Source organism: Anomalospiza imberbis, chromosome 4 (assembly GCF_031753505.1).
Source record: "Anomalospiza imberbis isolate Cuckoo-Finch-1a 21T00152 chromosome 4, ASM3175350v1, whole genome shotgun sequence".
NCBI classification, from domain to species: domain Eukaryota; kingdom Metazoa; phylum Chordata; class Aves; order Passeriformes; family Viduidae; genus Anomalospiza; species Anomalospiza imberbis.
In genome coordinates, this window is record NC_089684.1 from 22,736,114 (window position 1) to 22,754,475 (window position 18,362).

General features: G+C 37.4%; 1 protein-coding gene across 1 annotated transcript in view; it reads right to left on the minus strand.

The window, feature by feature from the left end:
• Positions 1 to 18,362, minus strand: part of BANK1 (B cell scaffold protein with ankyrin repeats 1) — a 136,688-nt gene that overhangs the window by 72,242 nt on the left and 46,084 nt on the right. Inside the window, 2 exon segments of the mRNA XM_068187496.1 lie at positions 9,593 to 9,789; positions 18,040 to 18,160. Of these exon segments, the coding sequence (XP_068043597.1) occupies positions 9,593 to 9,789; positions 18,040 to 18,160 (318 nt within the window).

An 18,362-nucleotide genomic window follows, 5' to 3' on the forward strand; every position in this document is an offset into this window, starting at 1 on the left:
ACAATTAACATTTCAATGTTGACTGAATTGTAATGAACACAATGCAGTTCCAATGTACTGTATAGGCAAACTTGCTTCTTTGTTGTTTTATTTACTGAAAACCTAGTAGGAAATATCTTTCTCACTGCATTACCTAGGTGCATTTAATATGCACAAAAGAAAAAGAAATTAAAAATAAAAACTCTAGTCTTTATTTAATAATCTAGAAAAATTGACATGAATAATTCTCACTAATTACGACTGCTTTCAAAATTCTGAAATTATGTGCTCTGGATTTTCCAGAAGAAGACTTTTTTCTGGTTCTGTATGTGCATGATTAACTCAGCCTCACACCTGGGTCTGTGTTGTTTAACTGTTACAAAGAGAAGAAATAATGCTATAATATTCACTAGCTTTTACAGTTAAAACTTCACTGATTGTGCTGTCAGTGATGAGAAGTGTCCCTGGGACGCAGTGGCCAGAACTGACTGCAGATCTATATACCTGTACTAGATTTTGTTACCTTTAAACTTTTTTTCCTTGCAACACAAGACTTCAATTAATTTGGAAAGCACCTTGCAGTCACATAAAGTCTCCATGGAAACTTTTGTTCAATCCTTTGACCCATTTATGTAAGACAGCACAGGCTATCAACTGGCAGCAATTTTTAAAAATATATCCAATTAAAAAGGATCTTTAAAGGTTTGATTGAATGATCCAATCAGGAGTCAAACTTACTCTATTACTTCCATGGTAGCACAGATCCTCATGTCTGTTTTCCTCAGTAGCCCAAGGGGGACTTGCTAGTGTCTTCCATATGGCAGAAGCAATCTCTGCCATATTATCTACTTTTATTCTTGGGCTTCTTAGAAAGCTGTATTTATTAACAGCAGATGAACTCAGAATTCAGAAGGCCACAGGTGGCCAACTGCAGGTCCCAAGCAGTTCTTTAATATTTCAAGGATGGCTCCTAAGTCACATCCCAAGGCTATATAGGAGCAGCAAAATAACCTGAAATCCCAGGAGCAAGTAAAATCATGCCAACATGGCTCTGAAGTTTGGCACCATCAGAGAGTGCCAAGATCCAGTGATGTGCCCCGCATTCACAGTGAGAGCTGTGGGGAGCCTTTAACAACTGCCCAAGAACAACTCCCAAAACTCCAATGTGTAAAGATGAAGGATGCTGGCATGTGGCTCATGGGGTTAAACAGGTCTGCCCATGTCTGCTACAGATGCAGCACAAATTTCAGCTAGAGTGATTGTGATGGTTATTTAACATGTATTATAAAGCAATCTATTAACAGTTACATTGGCTTTTTCCCCACAAAAGGAGACATCTTTATGCCAACTGCTCAGGTTCTTTTGACTTTGGTAGGGTGTGGGAACTCAGGAAACATTTTTAAGCTCTCTTCAAACAGAAGAAATAATTATTATTACTAGACACCCTATAGTTCTGGCAATAAAATAGTAAGTAATTTATTGTAAAATATATGGGGAGAGGAAAAATCAAAGGCAAAATGAAGAGTGTGCCTTCTGTGCAGGGTCCTCAGACAGAATTATAAATTGAGACCTTGGAGTGCTGTGTTAAACGGAACTAACACTATGCAGGGCAGAGATGGATTTTCTTAGGTAGTTTCCATATAATGGGCTTGGTAGCTTTGAGAAATGCCTTTCCCTAATGGTCATCCTATTGATGTAGAGCCCAAAGACAATTTTTCTAATTAAGCAATAAATTACAGCTGTAGCAAAGCCTGGTAACTAACTATTAGTTCTGTGCAGAGCACTGAAACTTCAGATTGCTAAGGACTCAGCAAGCCTCTTACCTAACTTTACTCATTAATTCTTGCTTCTCTACCTCATTTTTCTAAGGGCTCTGAGATCAAAACACTTCCCTCAGACCTCACAATGTCACTCAAAATGTAGGTGGTTTTGGCTCAATTATAATTACCACAACAACTTTAACAGCTCCTTACCTCTCCTACTCTTCCTTCATTTTCCCCCATGAAATTGAAAGAGCTTTATTACTGTTTTTTTCTCTGTGGTGGTCTTTTTTATTTGTGCTTTTTTAAAATTCTGCTTTTTTTCCCTTCCAAGGGGCTGGAGAAAGGCACTGCTGATATGAGCACAGCTTTCTTTGTGCTCAACAACTTGTAAGGTATGACAATGTTTGATGCCTCACAGATCACTGGGAGGCAGCCAAAGAGCATATTCCAGATAATCAGGCTGGCAGCACATGCTATATAAAGTTAAACATGTTTCATGAGAGACACACATATACCTTCAAATTACTGCAACTGACAGAGGCTAAAACGTGCTTCTAGATTTTACATTGAAATGCCTCAGCAATCCTTCCTTCTGCAGTAAAATGGCTAGCAGATAATTTTATAAAATTTCGTTTTTTTTTCTTTGCATTGCAAGGGCTTCTGAGACATCTTTATTTAAGGAAGAAGACCTCCACACCTAATAACACACTTAGTGATATCATCAGTGCAGGAAGGTTGATTGAAAGGTGAAAGGAACATCTGTTAAAATAGAAAACTGTGGGGTTTTTCTCCTTGGGAAAATTGCTTAACTTCATGCAACTGATTTGTAACTTGGGTAGAGAACTCATGCCCTCATGATGAAAACACACTACATAGTGACTAAAAGTTCTCAACACCTACAAAAATCTCTAGCCTTTTACAAGCTTCCTATGCTTCTAGCTTCAGCAATTTCTAAACAAGCTGAATAGAAAAATGACACCTTGTACACAACAGTATTTCATGTCCAATTTGGTCACTTTCCATGACACAGGTTAGGCAGAAGCAGCTCATTTCCTAACACATCCTCAAGCTAGTGCAGAGTCTTCATTGACTTCAACTTATTCATATCCACACGTGTTTGTAGACACAGAGGCCAGATTGGACATAAGCATGCCATTGATTTCTACAACAACATAACATGGTCACTTATTTTCTCTCTTTCCTATAAAGTACTGCATCTCCATTTTTCATTAACATAAACAGCTTAGCCAAATGTTTTTAGATGTTCAAACAAATTCAGAGCTTAATAATCCAGGTAAATTATAAGAATAGTTCTTTTCAGCCTGCAGAGTACTTCTGAAAAAATGGGACACTCCCCATCCCAGCTTCCCAAATGGTCCCCCTAGCCATTTATATTTGCTGATCTCACACCAACATACAGTCAGAAAAACCTGTGAAAATCCATATTTTAGCTTTTACAATCCTAAATACATTTAAGAACTGAAGTATCATCATGGAATCCTTTTGCATTTTCTCTACTTCTAATTCACAAGCATTTTGTGTGAAATTCCAGTAGTGTTCAAGTTTCCATTAAAAAGTGTAAAAGCTTTTACTTATAGTGAATTGCAAACAGCTGACTTCCACTGTGTCACTGCTATAGTTACAGAATATCAAAAGATGAGACAAAATACCAGACAATTCCTTGTAAAGAAACATTCTCATTCATTCTAAATTATACACAAATTTCAATAGGCATCTTATACAAAAGTAAGGTTTCCAAATCTCCAGTTCTACTTATCATTCTTTTTGCAAGAAGGTTGCACTCAATTGCAGAGTTATTGACAGGAGGTGTAATCACAGTTAAGGTGCAAGGTTCTAGCCTGAATAAAAGTCAATACAGAAACTTAAAAAATGTGTGTAGCAGTGTAATGGCTGGTTTTTCAAAATGAAAAATCTAGCCTTTCCTCCTTGAAGCCAAAATTTTCTGTGCTCAGTCTGTACCTTCTCTCTTCACTAAAGCATAAATTGCCTGACCTCAAAAGGCAGTATATGCTAGCAAGTTTTTATTACAGGGAGCACATCCCTCTGAAAACATAAGAAAAAGAAAAGAGGGAAATCTTGTCACCCAGTAAAACAAATTCCTCAAAACAAATCTTAAACATAAAACACCAAGACTGGAAAATAGCAAGCTTCTCTTGAAGATTTTGGTTTGTGACTATCCACTCACTAAAGAGTATCAAAGAATACAGTCAGTCACTTACTCATTTCAGCTAGGTGATTTCCAGGGTACCAAAGAATGCATGCAATTGACTTATTGTAGCAAGAATTAAATTCAGCAGGCTTCGCCAAGGACTCGCTGGTGGATTAGAAGGAATTTCAGAAACTAGACTAATCCTCTTCTCTGTCACACAGTCTACCAGATATTTGAAAGCAATGAGCCATGGCCCCGTGCAATACGGCAATAGCATTTAAAGTAATTAAAGAAATATTGACAGCAATCAGATTCATTTAAGATTCTTCATCTTTCTACCTGTGATCCTTCCCTGGCAGAAAATTAATAGCTGAGGAAGATGTTGCAAGTGGATGTAAAAATTTGTTTCTTGGTGAGGAGCTCTGCCACATTACATAGCCTTTTACAGAAACACAAAGGTAAAAATAAATGGAAGACTAATACTTCTGTGTTCAGAAAGCACTGATCTCTAAAGAGCTTCTAGAACTCCCTAGCAAATTATGAGAATCCTTGATGAAGGGACTCCTGCAGTCTAAAGATTTCCTGTTATTTGGCAATAGAAGCTACAAAGCCAAGTAAGATTCTTTTCACATAAAACAACTGAGACGAAAAGTACCCTCAATTTCCATAACACCCTGGTTTTGTAGACTGTTTTCTATTTCATCAAGCTGAAGATCCTTCAAGAGATTCTGTATTCTGGTTCAAGCATGCACTTCAAAGTAAGAGATGAAAGGGGAGAGGTGTACAATGATGAATTACTTCTCAAACTACATTTCTGCCCATCCTTTAAGTTTGCTATGATTTATAAAAACATAGCTTGGCATTTCAGGAAGAAACATGTCTTTTCTCCCTCCTCTGCTATCTAAAACATATATCTTCCATAAAAGAGCCTTTGCGTGAAAATTATGACCAGCTGTAAGATTGTGCTTCTCTCTGCTACTGAGGGAACTTCTAACAGCAGTGAACTTAGTAACTGAGGGTCTAAACTTTGCAGGATGTAGCTCAGCAGAGTTAGAATTGCTGCAACTCTCCTTTCTGGAAAGAAAACAAGCTTCTTCTGAACAGCCATGCAAGGCAATCTCAATCTACACCTTCATCAATATGTACAGATTTAAATACCTGTTATATTTTCAATAGCTGCCTAAGGGATGCCTCAAGCAGGCAGACAGAAAATGAAGTTAAACAAGAAATCCAGACAGAGTTTTGCTAGTGGCAGAGGAAGAAAATTCTTCTACCAGTCTCCTGTTCTGCTGCAGATTGTTACAGACCTGGTGACAGGGCAGGTTAAAAAACGTCCAATTGACCTGCCTTTTCTGCCTTAGACTTCTGGTAACCAATTCTGAAATGTCAGAAGGTATCTTAAAAATAAAAATTAATTTGTGCTGTCTCAAATGTGTGGTGACAACACAGAATGACCTTTCAATTTTTATATTTAAATAACATTTATGCCACCCATAGGAATCTGCTTTAAAGACTGAAGCCAGCAATCAGAAAGCATTTGCATTAGCCAACCAATAAAACACTTTTTGAATTGTGGGTTTTTTTTGTGATCTATACCACAGTGGTACACAGTAATCTTCCTAGCTATGACACATTCAGGTACACAGCTCTTATTAAAAGAAAGGAGAAATTAGAAACCCAAAGTGCTGGAACAAAGAACTGAGTCCATGCCAAAGCACAAATGCCTAAACTGGCTACCAGTGTGACCTCCAATTTTAAATGGTCAGGTCACAAATTGAACATACTCCCCTCCTTACTCACCTAGATGAGAGGCGATTTCTAAGCATTATTTTTAAAGTCTTCCTTTGTGTGCTGGTTAAGAACATAATTTCAGCAATTTCTTTATAATCTGGAGGTAGAATTTTTACACAGACTTAGAAAGCCACAGCTGGTGGCAGGAAGAACAAGCTCATGTCAAAGCAGCTTTCAGTGACCGAGCATATGCAGAAGGCAAACATCTGAAATAGAGCCCTGATATGCCAGAGAACTACTGTCACTTAACAAGGTACTACCTGTCACAGGTACTGGAATGGCTGACTGCAGATATGTTTTGACCTGTGGCTAATGGCAAGCATTTCTTACTGGCATTTGAGCCATCAGCTGGATCAATCCAGCCCCAAAGGCTCAAATACAAGGACTCCTGCCAGCATGCCTACTGAATGTCTCGTACTAGTTTTAAATTGACACACTTGATTCAAGCAATTCAGCCTATAGGCAATTGTGGAAAACATTCAAATACTCAAAGGTAGAGAGGAATAAAAAAAATCAAAAGACTAACAATTCAGGATGTTATTGCAGAATGTTAAGTGTGTCCGTCTTTCATGCTACAGAAGAGGGAATTACTTTATCTGAACTATAATGAAACATGCAGAAATTATAAATGAATGCCCATTGTGCTAAAATGTAAAAAATTACAATTTGCTTAATAAACTGCTGGCACATTTGAAACTGAGTTTCATTATAATCCCCACTGAAGACTCTTTCAGGCACAGTTTCACCAATTTAGTACCTTTAATACAAATCTTTCGAGTATTGTAGTGTTCCCTCACCAGAGCAGACATTTTCAAGGAGCATCTGAAATGCAGAAATTCTGACAGAGAAGGCAAACACTACCACGGTGGAAGCAGAGCTATATAGAGGATCCTAATAGGTATGAGGTTTTAGCACTTAATGACCCTGCACTGCACTTCACACTGGTACAAAAAGCAGAAAAATCTCCTCTGTCTGCATTCATCCAGCTGAGGAGCATGCCTCGTGATGTGGGATCCTTCCCTTGTGCTTTGCTTTGACACATCAGGAGATCAGCTCCCAGCACAGCCACCAGGCACTCCAGATGTGTCTTCCGTGGCTGCAACACTCCCCACACAGACACTATCAGTGTCCAGCTGCAGAAAGAGTATTCCCTTTAAACAAGGACAGGGCACTTATGCCATTCAGATGACCCCATGTGAAAGCCAGCCAGATCCCATGGCTCACCTCTGCCAACAGAGCCATGAGCACCTTTCCATTAAGCCTGCTGGACAAGGAAACTGGAGGGCCTTAGCAACAAAGCAGCAGCAAATAAAAGCCCTGAGCTCTGATCTGCTCAGCAGACACCAAAAAGGGCTGTACAGCCCTGCACAACCCACTGGGTTTGAAGGTTGAAAGAGTGGCTGAGTTGTTGCCACTTCATCTTTTGATGCTCTCTCTATAATCATCTCAGGGAATTCTTACTCCCCTAAGAAGTCTCCAGCTCAAAATCACACTTCTGGGTTTTGTTGGTTTTTCTCCAGCAAATGAAAGACTTTGCAGGATTTTAGAAAAATCAAATGTCTGTTTTAATGCATTCATTTTTCTGGAACCCTACTGCTCTTTCAGATTGAAGCAATGATTTACTATGTGTATTTTGGGGCTATTCCTTAAAGGAACAACCAAACACAAGTAACACTTTTAAAACAGTGTTGCCAAATGCAAAAGTACTTCTTTTTTAATAATAAGTAATGTCAACACTACAGCTGTAATGGGAAGTTCCAGGAACATGGTTAAACTAAATTCTTCTTGGTTCAGAGCCATGCAAATATTTATTTTCTACATTCCCATCAATTACAGAGGTACAGTAAAAGTGTTTTTTTGCTTAAGTGCACTATTAGAGGGGACACAAATAAGCCATTTTTCTTCCAGTGGTTGGAGCTAACATTTCTATAGTATCATATTACACATTTGGCAGACTTGAAGCATGCTTAGATTTTTACTTGTGCTGCATTAGTAAGCGACACCATTTGAATCAACTGAAAACAGGTAGTACAACTGCATGTCCTATCCAGACTACACACATATACAGTGTCCATAGCGTAGTTTTTACTTCAACACTGGTGTAAGTATTCATGCTTGGGAAAGCACAGAACAATTATTGTTAACTGTTTATGTGCTAACAATAGCAGGCATGTCTCATCAGAGAAGTGTTTTAATGAAAAATTACATTATAGAGCTCAGCTGCCATTTTAAATATGTGTTTTAGACTGCCAAATTCACACTTAAGACTTTATTAGGGCAATTAATAATCTTATTAATAAAGAAAACCTAACCAGAGGTATGCACATACTTTAAATGCTTTTCAGAGTGAAATAAATCACCCTCACAAGTACTGCCTTCCATCACTGACAAGGTCTATCAAAATGTGAAAAGACTAGAATTGCAATGTACTCTCTGTGTATCACCTTAGTCTGCCTGTATCATACATGCTTGTCTTCCCTTGAAGAAGCCCCAGACCAGAGTATGAGTGCATTAGGATAAAAACAAAATTAACTATTTTCTGAAACTTCCAGTTCCATGTGGAGTGCACAACAAAGACACATCAGAAATTGAGTTTTTACAATACTAGTGTAAAAAAAAAAAAAAAGTCCTATGGAATTTATCATTATCATCAAACACAAAAAATTATCAATGGAAACCATGTTTCCAAAATGGTTTTTTGTCCATGTTTCAACCCTTCAGCTCATATGATCATCTTGGAAAAGAAATCAAGGTATTTCACCAAGAGTTACCTTTTTCATATTCTGCCTGTTCTTACCAATCCTTTAAACACAGCTTTACTGGGCGTATCTGACCATGGCTGACAAAGACAGCACCTAGCCAGATACACAAGTAGGGAGGTTAGGGAATACAGTTCCATTCTCTTCAAGCCAAACTGATAAACTCCAAGAACTGAAAGGTTCTGACCTTACACATCAGACTGCTACTGTCAGGAGGTTTCTGACCAGTGCAAGGGTGACTGTGGGGCAACTAAAGCAGTTAGAAATTGTTAAATGTGAAATTACTAACATGGTGATCCAGGAAGACATCATGATTTTATGGACAGCTTTATGCTGGATGGTAGAGAGGAAAATATTTTCTTGAGTTGAATTTTATTTCAATTGCAGTATCAAAAACTATAGAATTATCATATCTGTACACATCGCAGTTAGCACAAAAAGATTTGAAATAGGTTAAAGCTCTCAAATGTCACTATAATACATTGCTTTTTTACTGCAATTCTGTTAGGTTTTATTTGCAATAATTTGCATGGTAGAACTATGGAGAGACCCTTATTTTACTATTACCTTTCATGTGGAAGGGCAACTATTGCCCCAAACCCCTCCTGCATACCCAGCTGAAGAAATATTTACTCCATCTAAAGGTGATAAAAAATTTATCCTTCAGTCCCAGTGGCATGAACAACCATGGCAGGGAAACAACTCATTTTTGCATGGTGAAGAACGCAGTGTTATGAGAGTTCATAGCCCCTTTTAAAGTGACCTCTAAAGAAGTCTTTATCTCCTACTCTAAACAGCTGATCTAGACTACTTACAATATAACCATTGTTTGGGTGCTGAAAGCACCAATCTAATCAGGCCACATAAGGTACTTCTGGCTCACTGCTCTCCTTTCCATTACATGCCGAAAATTTGAGCAGTGCAAAAGCTCCCACCTTCACCATCAGTGCACAAAGAAAGTGGCTGTACCCCATTCTGACCCCTCTTTCTTAGACAGGAGTACAACAATATTTTCAGACAGAAGGGCTACAACATATTAGTCTTTACAAGGAGTGATGCTATGGGATCTCAGTAGTACAACATCTTAGCCCCCTGGTTGTAGATGACATATGGAAAGCATGTGGACTTACTGACAATTCTTTGATTAATTTTCTTAATTCCTTGTGCCTGTGCTTCTTCACAATACTTTCTGGATCATCTCCATATTTATTGGTTATTTTGCAAGCCCGTGTGGCCTCAGGACAACTGAGTAGTAATGCTGCAAGTTTCTTCAAGCCAAATGTGGCTGCACAGTGAAGCAGGGTAGGAAATTCTTCCAAATGGCTATCTGCATAATGGAAAAAAAGTCTTAAGAAACAAAAGTTCTGTTTTTATAGAACAGTTTCTTCTATAAACATCTTTTGAATATTAGTGCTGTGGAATCACAGTTATCAAGCTCCCAGTACTGAACTAACAGCCAAAGAATTATTTTTTCAATTACCATTTTTACAGTGCCTATCAATAAAGTAGCCTTTGGTCTAACTGAGAAATCTCATTTTTATCCCAACAGAGGGATTTCAAAGCACTTCAGTTCTACTGAGAAATAAGCTTTCTTGCAAAGGGCAGAAAATTCTACAGCCAAGACAGGCTTTTGCTTAGGTAGAATATTTTTGAGTGGGACATTTTTACAGGTTTATGATGCGATGTTTTGACATTAAAATAATTTATGAAAATTCACAGTGCTACCAGACACTTGGAAAAATTTGCTTATCCCTGTAATGAAAAATCAGAGAATTTAAAGATGAATTAGATAAAAGTCTTTAGGATTTATCAGAAATAACATGATACTAATTTCTATCAAAAAACATTTTTACACTGGAGAACTGGGACATTCCGTTTATCATTTCAGCATCTTCCTGTATTTTAACTCTATGAGTGAACACAAGTTACATACAACAACAACCAACAACAACAAAAAAAGAGTTCAAGCATAAAGAATACTTCTCTCTGCATTCATACTCTACTTCCTGATTACTTGTGGTTTGCTGTGTACCAACTGGTCTATAACTCAGCATACAGTGTATCTCTTCTCCAAGCAAGCACCCAGCCTACTCCAGGCACCATCAACTTTTTGCACCCTGAGGGTCTTTCCTACTCAATGAATGAAGGAATGCTCCCCCTAGTTTGCTTTGAGCCTGGCTCCTGCTAGGGCTCAACTGCCAGCCCCTTATTCATCTTATTCTCCATCACTGTCTACCCTCTGTGCAATTCCAGTGATTTACTCATTCCCATAATTTCTTTCTTGAAAGGCTCCAGTCTAGTTATTTGGGCACTGCAGAGAACCAACTCCACCACACACACTGCTCTCCCCTCAACCTTCTCTAGCTTTACTGTAACTGTTTTTTGAGATGACAGGAGAAGAGTTGCACATGATACTCAAATTTGGGGTGAGCCATGTAATCCATGCATTGCCATAATTATGTCCTGGTTTGTTCTCTATTCATTTTCTAAATATTCCTAGTATTTCATTAGCTTTTTGATCTGCTGCCTAGCAACAAGTTGATGTTATCATGGAACTGTGTGGTCTGATTCGTCAGCACTAACAGCCTGCTCAAATCCTCTCATTTTGGATGATACCATAAGGCTGCTCTTCTTCACTTGCACTACTTTGGTTTTACCTGTAATGAATATCATCTGACATTTTACTGCACAATTACTAAATCCCTCATTTTTACTGCACAATTACTAAATCCCTCATTCCCCACCCCCCATTAGCCTTTTTCCTTACTACCCCGAACACCTTGTAGCACTAACAAAAAATATTTTTCTCAATTGCCTGCCTCCCAGTTTTGGTCAGTTATTCATCCATACCCAGTCAGTTACTGACTTAACCAGGTTTACTGACTCTTAAAAAAAAAAAACCTACAAGAAGTTCATTAAGCCAGACTTCACATTACAGAAGACTTATTTTATTAACACTTATATTAATTTGTCCTGTAGAGATAATACATTAACCTGCTTCTAGGTCACAGGGTTGCCTGAGAAACTGGGTTTGGGCATCAACTCCTGGTTTGGTCACACCTCCTAGTACTAAAAAATGAAATACTGGATTGTTAGAAACCCAGATATTCTACTTTAAAATTTCCTCAGAGCTCATAAAGAATGCCAGTTAGTCCTGGTAATTTCCTTGTGTTCAGCCTGCCTGTTTTTGCAGTAACTTCATGGTCCCTTCAACTCTAGAAAGTCTGTTTCCACCTGTCTGCCATCCAGGGCTACAGCTTAGAAATTTACACAATTTCTTCTATCTTTCTTGAGTTTTATTTTATATCCCTGCCATCAGTTGTCCTATAGGTTAGCCAGCACATTTTTAGCCCATAGTGTGCTGTAAGAAGTTATGACTTGTTATGGAAACCTCTTAGTTGCCAGTCTTTAACAAACTTTCTAATTTTTACACTCTTCTGCATAGTGAAATTTGGCTCATTTGTGTACTTCCCCTGCCCACCCTTTTTTGCTCCAGCAGAATCATAATATAGGAGAGAGTAAAATCTTACCCCATCATCAAATATAAGAAACAAGAGCAGTTCTTGGAATAGGCATAGCTAAGTACTAACTGAGAAAAAAATGTTAGGACAACTTTGACCGCATTTGGGCTACAATTTAATCAAAAGTACCATTAACAACCCTAAACTGATTTTTAAACAAATTTAGTGTTGCCTGACTTTTATTTCCACCAGGCAAAGAAAAATCTAATCAAGAAACTGTAAATACACAGCACCTGTGTAAATCAAGCCACTTGCTTTAGAAACCTTGGCAGGTTGAACTTCAATCAACAAGAGTATATTTTGTAGTATATATTCCCTTGTATTTGCAGTGTGCTTTAAAATCCTTTGGGCCATAATAGGCAATCTTAAAACTACATAACAGCTAGGGGTTTTGAGACAAGTACATGCTACACACCTTCTTTACTCAATATTGCTCAACATTTTAATTAAAGTTCCACAAACTAGGTCGGATTCTGTCATTTAAAGAACCATAATTTTTAGCCCAGAGTATATACATTTGACTTCTTATTTTTGTCTAGATTTTTCTAAATGTAAGAAAAAACAGGATTCTCTAAAAAAAAGTGTTCAAACCTGAGCTAATATTTAAAAAAAACTTCCACAATCCTCAAACTGCTTTTTTTAGTATTTGTGAGTTTTGCTATTTGTGTCTTCAGATGTCTAGCAATGCAATAGGTACTCCATAGTGTGCACCCTGTTAGGCAACACCTGAAGGTCAAATATAGTCAGTAAAAAGAGCCTTAACACTGTATTAATAACATGGTCCAAATGCATTTCCACTCACACCAATGAAACCCCAAAAAAAAGGTTACAAATCTGAAAGGCAATCAAGTCTATATTACCAATGGACTGGATGCTATGATTTCTTCACCAACAGAAAGAGAGGAAGAGTAGGTGGTATTCATAAGCCTGCTTTAGGCAGGTATATACCTGCCTAGAATGCATTTCTGCACTCTTAAGGTAACACAGAACAGAGGCATTCCAAAATCCCTTCAGCTCCTTGCACTTGAGCTGTTTTTCCTGGTCACCACTCAACTCCTCCCTAGCTGAGTTTGATATTCAGGCAGGACTCCTACACTTACATACTTTGAACATTACAGGAAACTACATCATTAACAAATGAAATACCTCAGCCAGCCATGGAGAATGGTAAAAGGAAAGAAATTTATAAACCAGTTTCATAAGACAATTTTTTTTTATCTTGCTCCTTGTAGTAAGCAGGGCTAAAAAAAAGTTTCTTGTCTTTGTTTGCTTTGCAATTGCTTTTTTCTAAATTGGTTGTAGGATTCAGCTGGTTCTTAAACTGGATGGGATGAGATATATCATCCAGAGAGCCTTGTTTGCAATTTCATTTCAGATTTTTGTAATCAATTTCTTAATAGGATTACATTCAGCGTTCATTCACTTAGCACTTATTAAGTTTTCCTTGGCCCTACACTTTACAGCAACACTCCCACTGTGGCATTGGACAAAGCTGTTTACTCTTTATGTATCTGTAATTATCACCGAGCATAAATGACATAATGCTGAGAATATATTTAAAATACTAAAAAATGGAAGAAAAGCTAGGTATCATCTCCAAGTCAAGTGTACAGCATGAAGAAGAGATACTCTGACTGCTTAGAAAATAAGTTGCAAAGGCAGGAAAACTTTAAAAGCAACATAGATGGTATAGTGAGATCTTTTACATAAAACTCAGAAAGGAAATGAGTGGTTCAATTGGACAGTTTTAGTCTCTTCTGCTCATGAACCCAAAGCCTGGTGGCATCGAGTCATGACACAAGGCAAAAAGTCATTGTAAGGACCCTCAGATGACTGAGCTTCACTAACTTCAGACAGTTTTCAATGCTCTGATTTTCAAGCACTTAACTGGCAGCACACTGCACTCACACAAAGTAGGACACAATCTTCAAAGGCCAAACTTCCCCAGTCTTGCTGATGAACCCTCTCTCAAAGCACTGAACGCCTTGAGGCCGCCTCAGTACAATTCTTGTCTTGGTAAATGCGATATTGACAGTGGAGATGGCCACTGTTGTTTCAGCAACATTTCAGTGACCATTTCTGATTGCAGCTGTGGTACCACTAGTCACCCTCTGCTAATAATAATTAGCTAGTAACATAAGCCAATAGCTTTGCCTCCAATGCAGTGAAGGGAAAAAGATGTCCTTGGACTTAGCCTCTCAAATTCCTCCCCCAAATCCATATGTAATTATGAAATACAATAAGGTTAATGACCTCAAAAGAGATGATTGAAGCTTCTTGGTCTTTATTTTTTGCCTTCATTGTGAAAAGTGACATCGCTAATTGTTTGAATCCCTCCCAAGTCAGTAGGAAAATGTGAAGAACCAGGTTCTACAGAAGAAACCAATGATAACCATGGGTACCACTGTCAAAATAACAGGTCAGAAAAGCCCACTACAAGATCTATTTGTGCTTGTTTTTTTAAATTATAACTGTTCTTTTACTGCCAATTCTCAAAATTAAGCTGAGCTCTTAAGACAAACTAGATGTTCTGCTGTAAAGAAAATTCCATCATACTATGTTTAACTACTTCATATAAAGTTTTGCATTATACACAGTAGGAAGAGGCTGTAATTATTTGAAAGCCCATGTGCTTTACGCAGAAAATACCATTCTTGAACTTGCAAGTTTGTCACACTGAATTGGTGAAAATTGCTGGAAATTTTGTTTGCTGTGCAACTGGAACAACTGGTGCATTTCAGCTAACTATATAGAACTGAGCAAGAGCAGTAAGGGTGTAGTAGGGGTAAAGTAGCTTTTACTCATCATCAGTCCTTTAATGGAGAATGTTAACAGAGAAAAGCTGTGGCTGTTTGGCACCTACACTAAGAACACAGAGGCTCGCAAGCTGGAAGGAAAGGTTAAAGGGAAAATCCTCAAGTAGCACATTATTAAGTGCTTTAAGGTGGCTTCTTCAACTTTCAACTTACATTGAGGCCAGTGCTTGCTTTTAATTAAAGTTCTTTTTGACATACACAAGGTTAAGAGTGAATTGCTGGGTTTTGTTTGTATGTTTTGTCTTGTCATAGTCCTTTCTCTTCTGTGCAGAGAATTCAGCAAAACCTCAGCTACAAAACAGAGCATAAAATCCAATATTACTCTATCATAGCATTGTTTTAGCCTGTGGGAATTTTCATAAAATTGAAGTAAGGAAACAGAGCAGCCTACAGTGATATTTCTGCACATCTTGTAAGACATCCTTCTTTTATTTCCCAAATTATTGAAAAAGGACATTGTTGTTTTTCTTAGCAATTTAAATAGCACCTAAGATGACTTCTACAGTGCCATTACCAGTACCTTCTTTCTCCCCTCACTATTCTACTAGAAGCTAAAAACCCAGACTCTATTTCTTCTTTTGGGATAGATGTTTCAACTTCGAAAGAGGAATTACAGAAATCAGGACAGAATTTGCTATGTTGCTAGCAGTTTTAGGTGACAAAAAGCACTGTTTTCTATAAAGCAAGTTCAGGACTTTCCATAAGCATCAGTAGTTGAGTTTAATTAGAGAAATAGCAATAGATAACTTGTAAAAAGGGAAAATTAATTAATTCTGGAAAATGAACCAGGTTTTCCTCAAGTAAATTGTTTTTTTCTTGGACAGGAAACAATGCAACAAAAATTCCCAAATCTGAGGATTCTGAGAATAAGGACTTGCCAAAAAAGAACCATATTTCTCAATAAATATTTTGAAACATGAGTTTGGATTTGCTAGTATGCTTTGACTGGATTCTATTACCAGAATATAAAGGAACACTATGCATAAAATATTATAATACAATATTATACAATACCCTGAAATCAATTCAGTATGGAATGTACAATATTTCAGATAGTATTTCCACCTTTAGTTACAGTCTTTCACAAGAGATGACACCACCACTAAAAATCCCAGACAAGTCATGGCTCTGTCTCCAGTTAATGCTGTTTGTTAAACACAACATTTTCCAGGGGTTTCCATTCAGTCTGCATTTAGCTCACTCATCAGAGTTAACCTTTGCACCTTTGCCACCTATCTTGACATTACCAGCCTAGACACTGACTGCTCACAAATACTGCATCATCATACTAAAAAAATGCTGAACAGGCATTTCGGGGATAGGATTGGCTCCTTAAAAATTATGTAAGCAAACATGCATCTCATGATACTTCGATCTAAACCACTGTCTGTACAGGAAAGCATCATACTGCATTTTAATTTCATTACATCACATGCCTTTTGTATTTACTTTTACACTCCCAAGTTTTTGATCACACAGATGCAATTTTTGTGAGAAGTCAAACCATGCAATTCATTAGTTATCCAATAAATTAATCATAAGTGCTTCATTCTTGGTTCATTTTGAGGTCATATTGAGATCTTTCAAGTGTGGCAATTTATCAGTTGTACCCTGATGTGCAAAAATGTTCAAATAAAGCATCCATGTAGAACAATACAATTTCTCTTCCCTATACCTCATGCTGAAAGCTTGCACTCCTCTCATCCATTACTGGACATGTCTAGTGGCTGTTTGGGATGCTTTTATGGGAGTCAAAGACACAGGTTTATATACCTTTCAGGCAGAAGAGGGATGAGAGTCTAAGCCTCCTACATTCTGAGTGCTTCCAGTGGCTGCAAACACATTTTTTTTCATGAAGAATCTGGGCATCTAACTTTGCACCGTCTTTTGGGGCCATGCATCAAACCAGTTCGTTTTAAGGTCACTATTGGCTCAAACAGTCAACTTGCTCTTGAAACACACAAGCTTTTTGGGGGCCATAGCAGGTTGATTAGCATTATTGTCAATATTCAAAAACATCACCAGATCTAATAGTTATTAGAGAAGTGAAAAGTCTTTTGCTCATCCAACTAACATTTCACATTGGGAAAGACTCTTGAATCTGTGCTATCCATCCCCATCCTGCAGTCTTGCACAGGAAAACGTCAAGGACAGGCACCTCATTTATTTGCTCCCACTAACTTCGATGCTTAAGCTCATTTTCACATTACAAGTTGAATCATGTTTCTCTAATACAGAGGACTAAATTGCATCAACAAAGAAAAGGAAAGGAAACATGATGGCAATCCCCATAGTACTACCTTCAAAACTTGTTTGTATTTGGTCATGTGAAGTGGTAGGTTCACTGATTGTACAGAGCTCATTTCTCTCTCAAAACCCTAGTCCAGCTACACAAAACAGAAGTCAAGCAGCATCCTGAACACATCTTTCTCAAGTATTTTAGAAGGAAAACACATTTTCTTGAGTAATGTTTTTCCTGAAAAGTTTCCTAAAAAGGCTGAGGTTTAATACACATTTGCAATAACATCATAATGATGCTTTCAAAACACAAGCTAAATAACCACACTCTCGGTTTATTGCAAACCAGTTTGAATCCCTAGTAAGTGGCTAATGAATTCAACCAGGGCCCTCCATTTGGTACTAACAGCAGCTTCTGTTGATGCATGACTGAATTATGCATATAATGTATCTACTTTATAGAGAAACCCTATTTTAAACTCACTGTGATGCCTTCTTTTAAAAATTAAAAATAACAAAATTATCTTTTTGCCAGAAGTAATGAAAACCATTAAGTGCATAGGTACTAAAAGTGACTGGAGAAGTTTAGTACTGTTCTAAGATCAAAAGCCATCCATTATTTTCAGATAGATAAAACTTTCAGATTTCCCCCATACTTAGAAAAAGTGCAGTCTAAACTGCATTGCAGAAGAGCAATTAGTAAAAAACATATCATGTACAGGCATCTCTACATGACTCTTGTTGCCCATTTCCTCTGTAAGTATGAATTTGCACAGCTGCAAAGCTGATCGAAAATCCAGAGAAGTATAAATACAAAGTATTGAGTCACATAGCAATGATTTACAGAATTATTTCTCCCATTTTTTCTGCTTATGTTGTCTTTATTGTGGATTCTTCCATTTCACTAGAGCCTTTCAATGCTTAAGGATTGTCTTATTAACATTTATAAATAAGAACCATAGCATCACTAATAAAAATCAATACGTAGAAAAACTGACTCACTAGCTTGGTGATGGTGCTCTTCTTCACTTTGGAATGGGCTGAATTCATAAGTAGGTATTTTGCTTTTCAATAATGAAGTCAGAACATTGTCTACCTTCTCTACAGAAGAAAATTTCAATGCCTGTTTAAAAGAAAGACAGAAATGAACAAAAAAGAGTGTATTTGTTGCATATGTATTTTTTAACTTAATCCTCAGAGTGCTGGTGAATCAAATTACTCAAAACAGTAATATGGCAAACTCTCAGTAAGAGAAGCACAGTTTTTGAAAACTATAGAAGAGATATTTTAATACAAAAGAATCATGACAACATGATCCATAAACA